Source organism: Puma concolor, chromosome B3 (genome assembly GCF_028749965.1).
Source record: "Puma concolor isolate L17-30 chromosome B3, mPumCon1.1.hap2, whole genome shotgun sequence".
Lineage (NCBI taxonomy): Eukaryota > Metazoa > Chordata > Mammalia > Carnivora > Felidae > Puma > Puma concolor.
Window position 1 is genome coordinate 97,186,313 of NC_141672.1, and position 18,004 is coordinate 97,204,316.

Below are 18,004 nucleotides of genomic sequence, written 5' to 3' on the forward strand. Positions count from 1 at the left end.
AACCAACACTGAGCCACATGGGCCAGGTCATGATGACAGCACATTTCCTTGGTGAAAGAGGTAGATGGGGATACGATAACTAGATCCTACCTGCTCAGTTTCCTGTTTGTACCTATCTGCACGCTCCTCAATGGATTTTTTCTCCGACTGAGTTTGTTCCAGGTCTTTCCGGAGCTTGGCAATTTCTTCCTGCAGACTGAGGACCCGTCCAGTGGCAATCTTAGCTTCCTCCTCACTTAGCTGAAGACGCTCCAAGTCACTTCGTAGTTTCTCAGTCTCAGAGGTGTATATTCCTTCCAGATTGGTCAGTTTCTCCATGAGGCATTTGTAGTCTTTGTTCTTTTAAACATATACATAAGTAACAATAAGTAAACATATGTATCATCAAATGTATTTTGAGATAACCTTATTTATTGATCATATTCATGCTGTATCATCACAGCAACAATAGAGTATCTAACCGCAACCTTTACAATTAAGGCCTATTCTTAGGGATACAAAAAGAAGATTAGGCACAGTTAATTCTGTAGCATGGATGTGATTTTCTCACAGTCACAAGGTAAGTACCACATTAAATTCTTAATTTCCTATTCTTAAGCCAGAAATAGAAACATCTATACTTGCTTTGGAAAACAAATCCATATTCTATAAAAGCCATATGCTCCCAAGTGATTCTTAAAAATGATAAAATGGCCACAAAATTGCAAGTTACTTACAAATCGTTTTGTTACCTTAAAACTCCTCCCACTCAGAAAACCTTCCTGATGGATCCTGCTTTATTCTGTTTTTTGGGTTTTTGTGTGTTTTTTTGTTTGTTTGTTTGTTTTTGCTGTCCTCAGTATTTGTATATTACCAATTACCATTGTATCATTTGCATGTGCTAAAATATTACTTAGTAACTATCTCTAGGAAATCAAATTTTATCTCTGCAAATAGACTGTAAGCTCCCCCAAAGCACAGACGTCTTCCTGCTTCTTTTGCCATCTCAATGCTAAACGACTCATCTGTAAAAGGAACATTATACTTTATGCAAATGAATGATAATGACAAAAGAGATTTAGAAAGTATAAAGTATAATATGACTCTTGGGCACTAAGGTCTGGCTGTAAATTTCCTCCCTTAGTCCTTGCAATCATAGTCTTACCTATAAGCTTGTTACTATTTCCGTACTCCTTACTGTCATTATTATTTTACCTTTTTGCTGCGACTGAAAAGTAAAATAAGGGGAGATACTGCTGAAAATAATCCCAGTGGAGTTCTTCAAGCATGCCCCACTCTCAGGGCTCCTGTTTAAAACACACCTGGTTGGGTACCTGGGTGGCTTAATCAGTTGAGCATCCAACTACGGCTCGGGTCATGATCTCATGGTTCGTGAGTTCAAGCCCTGCAGTGGGATCCGTGCTGACAGCTCAGAGACTGGATCCTGCTTTGGATTCTGTGTCTCCCTCTCTCTCTGCCCCTCCCCGCTCAGGGTCTGTCTTTCTCGCTCAGAAAAAAAATAAACATTAAGAAAAATAATTTTTTTTTAAATAATAAAACACACCTGCTCATCAACTTTGCGCTGTAGCTGCATTATCTTGTTTTCCATGCCGATGTGGAGCTTCTTATAGCGCTCCACAGAGCGGGCCTCGATCTTGAGCTTCTTTAGCTCACGCTTGGCCATCATCCGCCGGAAGCAGCACTGAAGATAGATGATGGCATGCATACTCCTCCTGTAGTAGGTACGAGCCAGCCAGCCCCGGACCCACTTCTGAATGATAACTGCTTTGTGCTCACGGAGCATCTGCACAGAAGAGGTAAGAACAGGTAATGTCAGACCCTGGACTGGACTCAAGGTTCAACATTATATGGAATCCATAAACTATCTAAAGGGAAAGATACAAAATTTGAACCAACAACGTGCTATATGGATTGTACATAGCACAAATATACGGAGGCACAAAATTATTTTAAAAGGAGATTTAAAAAGTAGACTCAGGGGCGCCAGGTGCTAAAGTGTCAGATTTTTTCAGCTCAGGTAATCATCTCACAGTTGGTGGGATCAAGGCCTGCATTGGGCTTCACACTGACAGTGCACAGGCTGCTTGGGATTCTTTCTTTCCCTCTCTCTTTGCCCCTTCCTTGCTCGTGTGCACATGTGCTCTCCCGCTCTCTCTTTCCCTCAAAATAAATAAAATGAAAGGTGATTTGAGAATCATATAAAAGTCTGTGTTATGTTCATATGTTATATGTATACATATGATGATAATGATGATAAGCAGAGGATACACATAGATGCTGTGTATGTGTATACTAAAAGGAAAACAATTCTAAAAACAAAGAAAAAACCATATTAGGTTTCTTATTGGTATATGACTTCTGTTAGCAATAGGTGATCCCTATAAAAAGAATAGAACCCTGTAGTATTAAAATAAAACACTGACCCCCCCCCCCCCCCCCCACACACACACCCTTACTGCTGATACCATATGACCATTCATTAGGTCGATGCTTGAAAACATGAGGCATGACCTGCAAGCTGACTATAGAAGCCAACGCTAGGGGCACTGCAAAGTTTGTTACTGATTTATTGACTTTATCCCCCAGAAACAAAAAAATAACACTCTTGTTTGCCATATTTGAAGAATACCATTTTAATGAGGATCTCCCATTGCTATTTCAAATGTAGCTGGAATCCACTTAGGAAATGCAAAGGTAGTAGGGAGAAGCTTCAAAAGAAAAGTAAAAGTTGAAGTGAAGTAAACTAATCTTAATTTTGATTTTATACCATATTGTCTGAAAAAAATTATATTACCCTAAATTTACAAACAACTTATAACAAAAAGTTGCCTTATGAAATGAATTTGTCAATAACAACCATCAAGTAGGGAGTTTATAAACAATTTCCAGAAATGATAGGGAAAAAATTCTTGAATTTTAAGACAGGTTAAACTACCAAAACCTTGAGGTCCTTCCAAGGACCTTGAGGTTTAATGAGATAACTCTTATGTGATATAGATGATGTTTAAATATACACACCTAATTAAGTATTTATTAGCAATTATTACAAATGGACATAATGTATCTCTTGTGAAACTTCTTATATGTAAAAATCTCTGAAACTATTCAAAAAGAGAGAGTACCTTAATAAAATCATTAAAAGAATAGCTTCTCTTTTTAGGTTATTTAACAATGAAAAAAAGGCAACATTCTAAAGAATACATTTAAGAGATAAGTGGTTAAGTTTTAAATGACCAAATACAAAAAAATCATAGGTGTTTAGGAGATCTTACTAGTCCCTCTGGCAATTGAAGGCCGCCCTTTCTGGCTGCTATCCTAATGCTAAGGCAGCCTGCAGGTTCCACTAAGTACAGTCGCCGTGATTCACATTGCAGTGAAGCCAGAACTGAGCTCTCACAGAACATCAAAATCCTGAGGGAGCCCCTAATCTCATCCGGATGACTAGTGACCAACTGGGTTAGACTCAGTGATGGAAACTGAGGCTTTCAGATTTAAAACTCAGAAGCACACAGTGGCAAAGCTATTAATGCCATTTTCCTATTCCATTTCCTTCTTTCCACGTTACTTCAGACATTGGTCCATTTCTGAAATTTAGTCAAATGGAAACAGTAAACAGAGAGCTTCCACTCTCAATCGCATGTCCATCAGCGAGTCAGAAAAATTAAATAACACCTGCTCTCCCTTTAAGATCCCCAAATCCCATGAAGGGGAAGCTTGGACTTGAATACAGCTAGAGGAAGCACTAATGGGGTGCTACTGGCCTAAATGTGAGTTAGCCTCTAACTTGCAACCCCTGCCACATCTAGTCACAGTGGGAGCTGAATTGGCCAGAACCTGCCTCTGCTAAACCAATGGCCCCACAACCCGGTTCAGATGTTCCTGAGGCAAATGGTGGGGGAGTGCGAGGCAGGGAGTAGGGTAACCAGTTTGTTGTATCAAAAAGGTCAAGATTAACAAGGCTATTCCCTCCCTGAAAGCTCATGCTTGTAGAGAAAGAGCACCAGAAGGTGTGGGTAGAGAGAGAGACCTAGAGTAGCTGTCTTCAAATTTTCTTTAAAACAGAGCTATAGAATATGCTCATTCAAGTCTCATCAACTTTCATTTTTCCTTATTCTTTAAAATTATTTCAAAATAAGAAATATAAACACATAAATAGGACCTAGGTCATGCTCACGCATTGTCTGTGACCAGAGACATGTCTCTCAAATTACCCTACTGATGCTCCTTCTAACGATGATGACCACAGAGCTCTAAAATCCAGACTGTATTTGTCTTATGTAGAGTATGTCCTAAAGGACAGACTCAAAGCCTTGCCAAAATAAGAGATAAAAATCATATACTGTCAGACGTGATGATTAAGATTAATCTGGTGATCCATTATGTATAGTCATGTTGATTATTGCCAGCTATAAAGATTATTTGTCAAAAATGTCTCAAGCATCATATTCTAATCAATACAACTGTAACCACATTAATGTAATTTATTTTCTTTTCACCATGTTAAATTCTTCTAAGGTTGTTTCATTCTTGGAACTATCTTATGCCCATCTATCATATATTCTACCTATTCACAGCTCATCATAATTGGCTGAAAAAAGGCCCCTAAGGACCTCAGATCCTCATCCCTGGAATCTGAAAATGTTACCTTATTTGGGAAAAGGGTCTTTGCAGAGGTGGTTAAATTAAGGATCTTGAGGTAGGGGGATTATTGTAGATTATCTGGGTGGGCCTCAAATCCATCATAAGCATTCTCATAAGAGACAGACAAAAGAAGCAAAGTTAGACACACAGAGGAGAAGATGATGTGCAGATGGAGGCAGAGGCTTTAGTGACATAGTCACAAACACAAGGGACACCAGCAGCCACTTGGCAAAAGCTGGAAGAGGCAAGAGACAGATTCTCTCCTACAGCTTCTGGAGAGAGTACAGCCCTGCTGACATCTTGGTTTTTGGTCCATTGATACCAATTTTAGACTTTTGGCCTCAGAACTCTGAGAGAATAAATTCCTGTTTTTGTAAGACACCAAGTTGTTGGTGATTTATTACAGCAGCCATAGGAAACTAATACACTTTTTTTTAAAATTACAAAGATAAAAGGGGGAAAAGGAGGTAATTTATCCACTATCCTGTTAATAAATATATGTACTTATTTAATATTTAAAAATATATTTCAATTGTTGGTTGTCTCCCTTCAGTTTCTATGCCCACAGGAACCCCCGTGGTATTCTATACAGACGTAGAATTTGATTAATGTTCATGGAATGAATAAACAAAGTTGGAAATAATGCCTCACCTTGCGGTACCTATTTCTGGCCAAGTAGCCTCGCAAATAAGACTGAAGAACAATAGTGGCCATTCGTTTTATCTTGTATCTCCTGTGGACTATGTACATGCGCCAGTATTTCTGAATGATGGTTGCTGCCTTGGTTCTGCGCAGGAACTTAGCATAACTGGCCAAAGAAAAGAGCAGTATGTTGTCAGTAGTCAGACAAAGCCAGGAATAAGTTTTGTAGAGCCTTAAAGCACCAATATCTTCAGCATAATAAGTAGTACCTCCACTGTCATTGTTCTAATAATGTACATGTTAAATCACTTATATTTGTATAGCAACTTATAGCTCCCCCAAATATTTTTGCACTCATTATCTGATTTGAGCCTTCCCTAACCCAGAAAAGTAGGATGTCCCACATTACCTGATATTACAATAAAGAAAGTGAAGCTGAAAAAGGTTTGCTCTTTCTAGAACAGTGCATATTGTCCCTTTTACATAGCCAACTGGCTGTCCACAGTCATCCCATGCTTACTTACCACCAGCTTTCTTAGAAGTGCCATTGCTAATGTGTCTATTTATCCCTAATCTATCTGTTTGGGCATAAATTCTTCATCATTAATTCATTCCTACTGACAGTCCTAAATTAAAATTATCTTCACATGTAATCACACTGAAGTGTCACTCTCTTCCAGATCTCCTCAGTTAACTGCTCCTAAAAACTCCTCAATGGAATCATTATTAACAAGCACATATTCATGATTATTTTAATTTAAAGATGATTTCTTCAAGCTCACATAAAAGTACAAAGTATAAAAAATACTGGGGACATGAGTAGGCAGTAATTTGTAATTTTTTTGAAGATGAATCTACATCATTCATAAGGGTGAGTGAAATTTTACTCTATTTACTGTCTTGTGAGTAAACCTGTTATTCTTTGAAACTAAGAAGAGGTGAGGCATTGCCTTCTCAAATGGGAAGACCACTCAAAACTGTCCTCAGTTGGACAATGAGCTCTCCAATGCCAGGGGCCCTGAGTCAGGGTGGACAGGCGCCGAGAGACCTACCATCGGGCCTGGTAGCCCCGCACGTATCTCTGCACAATGATGGCCGCCTTCCGCATGCGCAGGTACTTCTTCCGCAGCAGCCACCCTCGGATGGTCTTCTGGATCCGGATGCAGGCAGCCCTCAGCTTGTCCGCCCTCAATTTTTCTAGATAGGCTACTTGACCAGCACGGAAAAAGATCTTTGTCTTACCAAACTGGTATTTGTCCTTGTCCTATTTTTTGGAAGAAATTGTATACTGAGAAGTAGAAATGATGACCATGTAAATGAACTTTTAAAAGAGAAAAAATATATCTAAAAGCAGAATCAGTAAAGGGATGAAGCTAGTAGCTAAAACTTGGGCTACATCATAATTAACTAATGGAGCCAGATTTTTTATCCTATGTAAGTTGAGCAAATAGAAGGGACTGTAAGGAAAACTGCAGTTTAAGAGTTATTTTCCAGAATAATTCTACCTGGAATTATTATCAGAGGCCAAAAACTTGGTTGTGAGTTATAGGCAGCTATTATTTGCATGTTTGCATTTTAAATATCTCAAGGAAATGGAGATGCTGACACTCCCTCTGACTGACTCAGGCTGTAAGTATTACATCAGGCTGTATGTTCCATGAGAAAGCTGAAGGGACAAAAACACCAGCATGAAGAAAAAGGCTGGAAGCCGTGCACACAAAATTAGAATCGAACAACAAAAAATTTTGCATATTCATATCAAGAGTTAAGTTTTCAATAGTTATCTGTTGCTTTTATCAACAGAATCGAAAAATAAACAAACACAATCCTATACATGTATCTAAAATCCTTCTACAAATTTCAAAACTCCTTTTACAAAACCATAATCACTTATATTGCTCATTGACTTTGGATTACAAGATATGCATGCTATTTTTGGCCTATTGCATTCTGATCCACTTTATCTAGAAGGAAGCAGGTTATTAACCATGCTCATGTCAAAGGAAGAGTGGGATTTATTTATAATAATCACTACCATGATCTGCAATTCTAAGGGAAAACAAAGAAAACTACTTTTCAGGGTAAATAAGTATCTCCTATCCATCTTGCACATGAACCCGCAAAATCAGAAATCTCCACATATACGTAAAACATGTAAAATTATTTCAATTTAAATCACAAAAGTTTACATAGGAAGCCCAGCTGGAGACCTAAACAGCTTAAACAGAGCTAGAAGGTGGTTCCTCTCCCCACCCCCCACCCTGCCCCGTCTCATCTCAGCTTCCCCCACCACACCCCTGCTCTCTTCTACCATATAGCCTCCTCTGTCAAACCACCCTGTAGAGCCCTGAACCAGGCCGGGCATGGTCTGGGTGATGAGGTGGAGAACTATCCCTACTTTCTGCTCTCTGTTCCCTTCTGAACCCAGGATAGAAAGGAGTTGGTCCAAACTCAAAAAACATGATTATTATACATTACAAAGATAGTGGCCTTAGCTCCTCAAAAAAAAAAAAAAAGGTTTTATTACCAAAGAAGAGATATTACATTTAGCTAATAGTTAATAATTAGGACTAATTATCTCAAAGTTAGGTAATCCATCCAAATTAGTGTCAAACAAGTGAAAATATTTTCTAAGAAAACCTCTCATGAATCTTAAATTCTTCATGAATTAGATCACTGGTTCTCAAAATGGAGTCCTCAGACCAGCATCAGCATCACCTGGGAACTTGTTAGAAATGCGTATTATTGCGCTCATTCCACACCCACTGAATAAAAAATTCTGTGAGATGGGGCCCAGAAATCCGTATTTTGACAAGCTTTCCAGATGACTCTGATGTATTCTGAAATTTGAGAACTCCCTAGCTTGGCATACAAGACTTTTCAAACACCAACCTACATTTCTTAACCATTTCCCTACTGTGCCATACACCAATCTTATATAGCAAAATGAACACATTTTGCCATTTTCTGAGCAATTTCTATGCTTTCCTACTTCTTCACACTTGCCCCTAGTAGAATATCCTTCTACTTTTATACAATCTTACCAATTCTTCTGGGCCTGACCAAAACACGCATCTTCCATGAAATTGTTCCTCCTTCCCATAGCACACGTGGGATGTGCTTTGCCTTCCTCTGATTTCTTTAGTATTTGATAGACACCAGGCATATTATACTTACCTTAAAATGAATGAATTTCCAAGACAGACTATGTTGCCTTAGGACAAGACTTAGTTTTTTTTTTAATCACACAGTACCTGGTCTTTTATCTTCCATAAGTAAGTACGAGGTAAACTTTTACTGATAATGATCAAACTCTAAAACGAATGTGTCTCAAGTCTGGGTCCAGGCCTCATTCTGTTTCCTGATAGTAGACCATCACCCTCACTAGGGCTAGCATCCTAAACACAGTGAGCCTCGACCTCTAAGACAGGGTGTCCCCCACCTTCTCACCCCCAAATAATCTGGATTAGTGGTATTTCCCAGGGCATTCAAATGTTACAATCACAAGGCCTTTGGCCAATACCTGTTCAGATAAAGTTAAGTGAAAACCTTTCTTACCGCTATCAGTTTCTCTAATACATTCTTGCATGTTTGCTTTCTGTCACTCAGCACATCCTTTTGCTTCATTAGGACACGGTAGCGACTGAAAAATTCTTGGTAAGTCCACCTACGTAAAGAAACTCACATCAGCTTATTTAAAGAGGTAAGAATGTCTCCCATAGGATTCCTTATATTTGAAAACTGCCACGCTCACCGTGAGGGGAAGCCTGCTGCACTGATGCGGATGGTTTCCAGGACACCACACGCTCTCAGTTGCTGCACCGCCCTCTTCTCATCAAACCTATGTGTAAAAGTGAGCATCAGTAATACACAAAGAAGCCTGGTTATAGCCACAAAGTACTCCCCTCAGTCCAGAGAATAAATTCTTTTGTAAAGAATTAAATGGATAAATTAGAAAAGAAAACATTCCAAAGTTGGAGCAGTGATCAACAGGGAGAACTCTGTGTGACAGTGGGGAGGAGACAATCAGCAGGAAAGATTAAGAGCTGTAAACATTATCTGTAGCTCATACAACAGACCCATAAGAATACCACTGAGCATATTTTTAAAAACCCAAGCCCCTCTCTATTTTGCCTATACTCATTAAATGGCTTGGCCTGATGAGCTGTTTTCTTAATTCTTTAGCTCACTCTATACACCTACCTGGAATAAAGACTGGCCAGCTCTGGAGATTTCTCTAAGAGGAACAAATTAAATATGCCCCATTCAATTATTTAAAAAAATATATTGGTGTTCTAAAAGCTATTCAACTTTGTGTGTGCATTTATAGTGTCCGCATCAAGGAGAAATATTTTTATTTTGTATTGTATCTTATATATGTTATGTTTATTTTACTCATATTTACTCATGCCGTTAACTGGCGTGTAACATTAAACTGACACTAGAAGAGGAAGTAGCGAGGCCTGCTTCCTGCTGGATGATCACTCTTTGTAGACCCCCAGTTAAACCTGGAGTGCCCTATCCGAGCCTCCTGCTGTGCTGTGTTGTCAAGCATTCTGTTGGTGGTGGGAGATGGGGATGGCTGATAGAAAGTAACACCCCTAGGTTTGTCCAGGAGAGTGGCCCTGGATGTGGCAGCTTTTCCTGCCTCCCATTTCCTCCAGAAAGGGCTTCTCGGCACCATTCAGAACTGCCCTGCATCTAAGGCAGAATCTCAGAGGATAGGATCGGCAGGATGTAGGAAAATGAGCACTCATACATTCTAGGGTGGGAGTGGGAATTATTACAACCTTTGGTAAGTGTGCCTAATCTATGACCCAGAAACTCCACTTCTGGAAATATATTATCCTAAGAAGATAATCAGGCAAATATACAAGAATGTTTGGCAAAATGTATTTATTGTAGCATCGCTGGAGTAACTTAAATGGTCATCAACAGGGAATAATTTAAATAAATGATGGTATGTTTATACAATGAGATACTATGTAGTCATTAAAATGATAATACAGATTTTTACTTTCTAACATGTAAAATATCCATATTAAGTTAAAAAGCAGATATAAAACAGCAATTACAGCACAAGTTGCTTCCTTTTATTACTGTCTCTCTTTCTCATTCTCCCTCAGTCTCTGTCTCTGTCTGTCACACACACACTCAGAGCAGAGAAGGAAGGGATGTTGGTTGGTCAAGAAGGATCTATGTGAGTTAATACCAGTTATCTCTCAGGGTATAATGAATGTTTTTTCGATTGTTTTTATCCTATTTTATATTTCTTAAACACTGTTTTTGCAATGCACATGCATTACTTTCAAAATTAGAGAAATAAATATTTACATTTTTGGAAAAAGAAAAAAAAACTTCTCCCTTATACATGGTATTTGTGTAGGATGAAACATTTGGTAATAGTAGACATTCTCTGATGGCGTCAACAGTTGAAAAGCAGCAGAGAGAACTGTGAACATTCACCAACGCAGCCTTATCCAATCCAGCTCTGGAGTTAACTAATGCCCAAATTAACAAAAGCCCAGAAAGATCTTGAACTAAAATAAATTCAAAACAGAAGGTAGAACTAGGAATGCTTGGTTGACCTCAACTTCTAAAATCTTTAAAAGACCACCGGCTGATTTACCGCTAATTTGTTATCGTATTCTCAAAGGGAAACAAAAACTAAAAAACAAAAACAAACAAACAAAATTTACCCAAATATTTTTTTCCTTCTGTTGGTATGGAAATCCTTATGGGAGGTGAACCCTTTTTAATTTAGTAGTTGGGAAATACTTACGTGAATGGGAACTTGAAGTCATTGGGCTTAATACAGCGCACATAGTGAGGGGTAGTGGCATTGAGGGTCTCCATAAGCAGGTGAAGGGAGTTTCGGAACTGCATGGAAAACAGAACAGAAAGGGACATCAAGGTTTTGTCAAAATCAATGATGATATAAAACAATTAAAAAAATTTTAATGACACTATGGGAGATGATTTTGCCACCTATGAATTTGATCCAGCCTCAAAGGGGGGCTGCTACTATTTAAGAATACAGGGCTTTAGGTTAAGATTTGCTTAAACTCTGCCATTTATACAGGCTTATTCTACTAATATACATTTGTTCTTCTCCCACCACTTTTCCCTGCCACTCCTTTTTTACAGACTTATTTTCTTAGAGCAGTTTTAGGTTCATAGCAAAATTAAATAGAAGATACAAGGATGTGGGTGCCTGGGTGGCTCAGCTGGTTAAGCATCTGACTTTGGCTCAGGTCATAATATTACAGTTTGTGAGTTCGAGTCCTGTAACGGGTGAGCTCATGCACCACTTCAGGTGAGCCCCGCTTTGAGTAAAAACACGAGCCCCACTTCAGGTAAGCCCCAAATCTCTCTCTCTCTCTGCCCCTCATGGGATTTTCTCTCTCTCCCTCTCTGCCCTTCACTCACTTGCACATACACACACTCTCTCTCTCTCTCTCTTAAAAAAAAAAAAAAAAGTTATATGCATTTTCCATTTATCTCCTGCCCCCACACAGGTACAGCCTCCCCCATTATCAGTGTTCTCATCAGAGTGGTATATTTGTTACAAGTGATGAACCTGCTTTGACAAATCAGTCACCCAAAGTCCATCATTTCCATTAGAGTTCACCCCCACCCCCACCCTTTGAACACACGCTTCTGTAGCTTTTTGTTGTGAACTTGGAGTTTTGACTAAAAATATAACTTTTCTTTAAGAATATTAAATCCATTTAATTATGTATAGTGGAAATTCTGCTGCAAGATACTAATAAAGAAGCAGGGGACTTACAAGAGCACAGGAAGTGAGCAGGAGGATGGGGGCGTACAGCCAGTTTGGAGTTACCATTAGGGACACAGGGTCAAGCCTGGAGGCCGTGGTCCTGTCTCAGTCCCTGTTTCTTATTTTACCTGGGCATAGGGTCCCCTACACAGGAAAGCAAGCTGACTGGCTTCCCATCCAGAGCACCCAGCTTTGTCCAGACACTACATATGTGAGTAATATCTCCTATTCCCCCACAGAGCCGAGGACATCAAAAAAAAGGAGAGGCCTCTGCTCCTGCGCTGAGGGAGCCAGTGCTCTGTACAAATCCAGACAGGAAAGAACCAGAGGACAAACAAAAGGCAGCAGTGGTCTGTGAGGGAGGATATGCACTACCAGAATGAAGACCTAGAGAAAATTATTTGGGGAAAGGCTTAAACAGTCATGGGTCTAAGCCTGGGTGGAGAGGAGCAGGAGGGGTTTTACATGTTCTCATAGTAAAAGCTCTACTCTCTCTTCACCTCCTCTGGGGTGCTAACAGAAGAAGATCTGAGACTTCAGCTGAGCTTGAGGGGAAGGAGCCCTGCAGTGGCAGCTCCCTGAACTCACCTGGTGCCCCACTGTTTTCTTGTGCTCTTTGGCTGTCTGGCCTGGTCTACCTTTGGTCAGCTTGGCAGGAGTGCGGGTGAGGGGCGTGCGCCCTGACGAGGTGGCTGAGGTTGGACTGATGGCCTTCTCATCATCTTGAAATAGTTCTGGTAGCATCTTAAACTGAGTCAGAAACAATAAAAGAAAATTACACTCTAAATAAACACAAATGTAAACCTTCACAGAAACAATGTTGAAGACTTGGAATCCACAGTGATTCCCTTCCTTAAGTAACTCCTTTGAGAGTCCCATTTCAAATATAATCAATATCTGTGTTAGGAGCTAAAGACAGAAGAAGGTGACACAAATGCTACAAAAATATAGGGGAAAAAAGCAACGATTCTATGACCATGTTTGGGGGAAACAAAATCAAAACTACTCCAGTAACACTTGAAATCCTAATCTACAGGAAATGGCCACTATAAACATATTACTCGTCTTTAATTATTTTATGAGCAAAATACTAATTGAAAGTCCTATCTTACTACCTTAGCTCCACAAATGTTTTATCATCATGTTTCAACTGTCTATTAATTCAAATGGTAAGCACCAGCTTAAAAAAAAATCGTGGAGATCTCAGCAAGAAGGGTGTCATGTACTAGTTTTTTAATATCATAAAATTCAAAAATAATCATGAATTAATAAATTTTAGAAAATAGCATAGATTATAAGGAAAAAAGTTAAAAGCCCTGAACTTGTCCTGTAACCTTTTATATTTGTTTTCAAGGGATTGATAACTTGATTGCATAATTCCTGCAATCAATCTTGTGTTGTACCAGGTTAGCACTATGAAAGACTATTAAAAGATCTAGCATGGGGCATCTGGATGGCTCAGTTGGTTGAGCATCCAACTTCAGCTCAGGTCATGATCTCAGGTCATGAGTTCAAGTCCCACATCAGGCTCGCTGATGTTAGCCTATCAGATCTTCTGTTCCCCCTCATCCCCCATCCCTTCTCCACTTGTACTCTCCCAAAAATAAACAAATATTAAAAAAAAAAGACCTGGCACTTAACAAGTGGATGGATGGTATTAGTCAATATGGTTGGGAGAAATTTTATGGAATAAAAGAGACTTCAAACTAATCCACAAGAAAATCTTGATCTATGTAGGTATCTTTTAAAGAGTGCCATATTCCACATAAAGTAAATCCTTCAAATTATAATTGCAACTACCAATTATTTGTCTAAAATTTTGGCATATCTGCCGAAAAAATAATTTTCTTAGGAGAGCCGTTTCATTAAAAAACAAAATCATGGGGCGCCTGGGTGGCTCAGTCGGTTGAGCGTCCGACTTCGGCTCAGGTCATGATCTCACGGTTCTGTACTGACAGCTCAGAGCCTGGAGCCTGCTTCAGATTCTGTGTCTCCCTCTCTCTCTGTTCCTCCCCCACTCATGCTCTGTCTCACTCTCTCCTTCAAAAATAAATACAAACATTAAAAAAAAAATCATAAAATTTCATTTGCTCCTGATGTGCATATTAATCATAAGGGTAATTTAGGAAATAACTCATGATGTATAAAACAAATTGTTTATAAAACATATCAATAATGGCTGTTTGCTACACAAATGAATGTATCCTTTGCTTTACAAAATAAATAATATATTCTAGTTTGGTTGTCTATAAACAGGAAAACATGTTGTACGACTATCTTGTATTACAGTGCCAAAGTTGTGTTCCAAAGGGGTAAAATAAGAGTTCCTAACAGTTTTGATTTGCAAACCCAAGCTATGTGTATCATACACCATCTCCCAACTCCAAGTGCAACAATGCTACATAGACTGGAGTCCCTCCAAACAACCCCTCAGAATGCATGGCTACCTTCTGATAATTAAGGATCCACTAGCCAATCAGAAAAGTTAGTCAGAATAAAGCTACAACTGATTACAGGTGCCTGTGAATGTTCCATTTAAGCTAAATTACCTAGGCAGAGTAGTTAATACAAGAATTTCATGGTTTTTATCACTATTCATAAATAGAAATGATTTATAATCTAACTGAATAATATTCAGGGAAAGGCACTGTGAAAGATTTTTCTCTTATACATCAGTCCTATAAGTTATAAAGCATTAATGCCCAGTGCTTATAAGTGAAAAACTGACTTTTACTTAAAGTCATCACTTTTCTGGGGATTAAAACTGGAATTTAGTCTTTACATGATCTTTCTATTATCAAAATAATTGAAAAACTGACTTTTACTTAAAGTCATCACTTTTCTGGGGATTAAAACTGGAATTTAGTCTTTACATGATCTTTCTATTATCAAAATAATTGAAAGTAGAAGTTTTAATTCTAAAAACAAGAGTAAAAATGTTTACAGAATATTCCACTGAACTTAAAAAGACTCTCTTAGAATAAACTAGGAAAACAAAAGTGCCAGTCAATAGTCTAGAATGATTCACATGAATAATTTTAGTTTTTGTTTGTTTGTTTGTTTACTGAACAATTGAATATTCATTTTGCTGAACTAAGTAACTGGCTTCCTGGTTTGCTCCCCAGGATGAAAGTGAGCAGTGTTCTCCTCCCCAACTTTTCCTGAAGAGAGTCAAAGAGTGGAGGTTGAGACCAACCTAATAACCAATCAACTGCAGTCATCACATTCTCTGCAATCAGGAATATTCATTTCTAACCAGAAAGCACTCTTCCTAGTAATATATGCCTATGGAAAATAATTTGAAAGTACTCTGGGCCACACTTGCAACTGTATTCCGAGATCTAAAGATCAATCTCCATCTGGATGGAGTGCTTAAGGCCATGTTTCCAGAGCAGCCTTTTAAAATGATACAGCAAAAAAAAAAAAAAAACCTGTTTTCTCTCATAGTCTCTCACAATGGCATAAGAGAATCTAGAACCAGTGTGGAGAAAGCAATTTCACATACAACTGAAAGACAACATTGCATAATGGTCAAGAGCACAGACTCAGCCAGACAGCTTGTGTTTTAATTTGACTTGAAAACTTACTAGCTATGAAATCTCTGTGCCTCCATTCCCTCATCTGTAAAATGGGAGTGATGATAATATCACCTCATTATAAAAATTACATGAGTTAACATTTCTAAGGCATTTAAAACAAGACCTGACACACACTAAGTGTTATGTATTTGATAAATTAAAAACTCACAGTAAAGCTGATTCTGTTAGAAAAATCATCATTATTGTTAAAAGGCTAATGTTTCAGGGCGCCTAGGTGGCTCAGTCAGTTAAATATCCGACTCTCGGGGCGCCTGGGTGGCGCAGTCGGTTGAGCGTCCGACTTCAGCCAGGTCACGATCTCGCGGTCCATGAGTTCGAGCCCCGCGTCGGGCTCTGGGCTGATGGCTCAGAGCCTGGAGCCTGTTTCCGATTCTGTGTCTCCCTCTCGCTCTGCCCCTCCCCCGTTCATGCTCTGTCTCTCTCTGTCCCAAAAATAAAAACGTTGAAAAAAAAATATCCGACTCTCAGTTTTGGCTCAGGTCATGATCTCATGGTTTGTGAGTCTGAGGCCCACATCGAGCTCTGCACTGCAAGCGGGAAGCCTGCTTGAGATTCTGTCTCCCTTGCTCTCTGCCCCTCCCCTGTTTGCTCTCTACCTCTCTCCCAAAATAAATTAAAAAAATAAACTTAAAAAAATAAAAACCTAATGTTTTATTACTTAACACTTTAAGATTATTAGCGATTAGAGACAGTATATACATAGTTACATGTATATACATAATTACCTTGCTTGATTTCAGAACTTTAATTTGTTCTTCAAAAACAGTGTCTTTATTCTTTTCCAGAAAGCCTTCACACTGGTATTCCACCTGAAAACACATGCAAAATCTCCTTAACAGAACTTTTGAACAGATATTATTGTCATCGACAACAAAAATGTTTTTTAGCTCAGGCTATATGACTGGCTCTCAGCAAACTGGAATCGGTTTTATTCTAAGAAATCAGTACCATTCTTGGGAAGAAGTACGTGAACTCTAGAGTAAAACTCCTCAAATACTGTTTTTCCTAGGGAACAGTGGTAGTACTGATTAATTGTGGTCTAATAGATCTTCCCAATTCATGGGTAATGAGACTCAGAAGAAGTTGACTCTCATCTCCCATGCTGGCTGAAAAGAGCTCTTCCAAGGCTAACCCAATGTATTTTCTTATGACTGAGATCACCATCCAGGAAGGGCAGTCCTCTTGGGAGAGAAGAGATTAAATTGGGAGAGAGATCAGAAGGAACAAATGGCTGCCTGACTGAGAGCTGAGGGGGAGGCTGGGTAAATACGATGTGACTGGTAAGTGGAACTACTCGAGAAGGGACTGTTCCTGCTTCCAAAACGCCAACGACTTCAGGCATCTACCACTCAGGGTGCTCCCCAGCCAATACCGCAAAGCCCTTAGGTGACCTAAAGTCACATTCTTAGGCTTCCAGAGAGGATTAAGGAGATTCAGAAGGTCTTCAATTCCTGAAGGAGACCCCAGAGAGCTTACCCCCAATGCCTATTTACACTTCCTTGAAATATAAATTAGTCTCATGGCTCTTGATTTTCTAGGTACACTACTGAACTTGTGAAGCAGCGAGTCTGCGTGCACTGTCAGCAAGGACCAACTGACTCAAACACAGAGGGGGACACAAGTCCACAGGCTCTATTCTGACCCCTCCAAATTTTTCAGCAATCTGAGGCAGCAATCTGTAATCAAACACATTAACATTTCTACATTGAAGTACATAAATATCCAGCCTTACTGGGATAAATAAATACTATATATAACCTCATGTTAGTTCAGGTCACAGATCAGGTTTAGCCAAGAAATAAATGCTGAAAAGATTTTTTAACTTTCAGAGTTCCTTGGTTTGCAGAAATATACAGGATTGTAGACTCATATTTATTTCATGATATAATTCCATCTAGGTTGAAGGAAGGGAAAACTGACAAAGCAACACATTTCCTAAAGGTCCTAAAGAACGCAAACTTCAGCAAAGAAAAAATTGGTATCGCTTGACTATTGATTTTTTTCCTCTTTGAACTTAAGTATTCAGAAAGAAAAAAGATAATAAAGCTTCCTTACTTTGTCAGCAAAATGTTGGATGATGAAAGCTTTGTTTGACAGACGGGGCTTTTCAAAGAGTGCACATTTGTTCAAATGTGTGTTGTACAATTTTTGGGCCCAAGTGTCATCTGTACCTTTAGGCATCTACATTTAGAGGAGTTAAGAAGAAAGAAAACCAACAACAGCCAAGGTGAATATTGTTATGAGATTCTTCTCATGCATTAACCAAGAGACCATTTTTTTGCTTTTCCAACAACTTTTATATTCAATTAGGAACTCATTCCTTCCACATTTTTCATTTAGA

At 38.9% G+C, this 18,004-nt stretch overlaps 1 protein-coding gene across 5 annotated transcripts in view; it reads right to left on the reverse strand.

The window, feature by feature from the left end:
* The window catches only part of MYO5A (myosin VA), a 197,262-nt gene that overhangs the window by 59,685 nt on the left and 119,573 nt on the right, over positions 1-18,004 (reverse strand). For all 5 annotated transcript variants that reach the window (XM_086710706.1, XM_086710709.1, XM_086710708.1 and 2 more), the window contains exons 13-22: positions 17,719-17,844; positions 16,389-16,472; positions 12,653-12,814; positions 11,066-11,163; positions 9,038-9,124; positions 8,842-8,950; positions 6,336-6,547; positions 5,293-5,449; positions 1,544-1,783; positions 91-339 (exon numbers count right to left, since the gene is read on the reverse strand). In XM_086710706.1, coding sequence (XP_086566832.1) covers positions 91-339; positions 1,544-1,783; positions 5,293-5,449; positions 6,336-6,547; positions 8,842-8,950; positions 9,038-9,124; positions 11,066-11,163; positions 12,653-12,814; positions 16,389-16,472; positions 17,719-17,844 — 1,524 coding nt within the window. The remainder of the gene's footprint in view (positions 1-90; positions 340-1,543; positions 1,784-5,292; positions 5,450-6,335; positions 6,548-8,841; positions 8,951-9,037; positions 9,125-11,065; positions 11,164-12,652; positions 12,815-16,388; positions 16,473-17,718; positions 17,845-18,004) is intronic.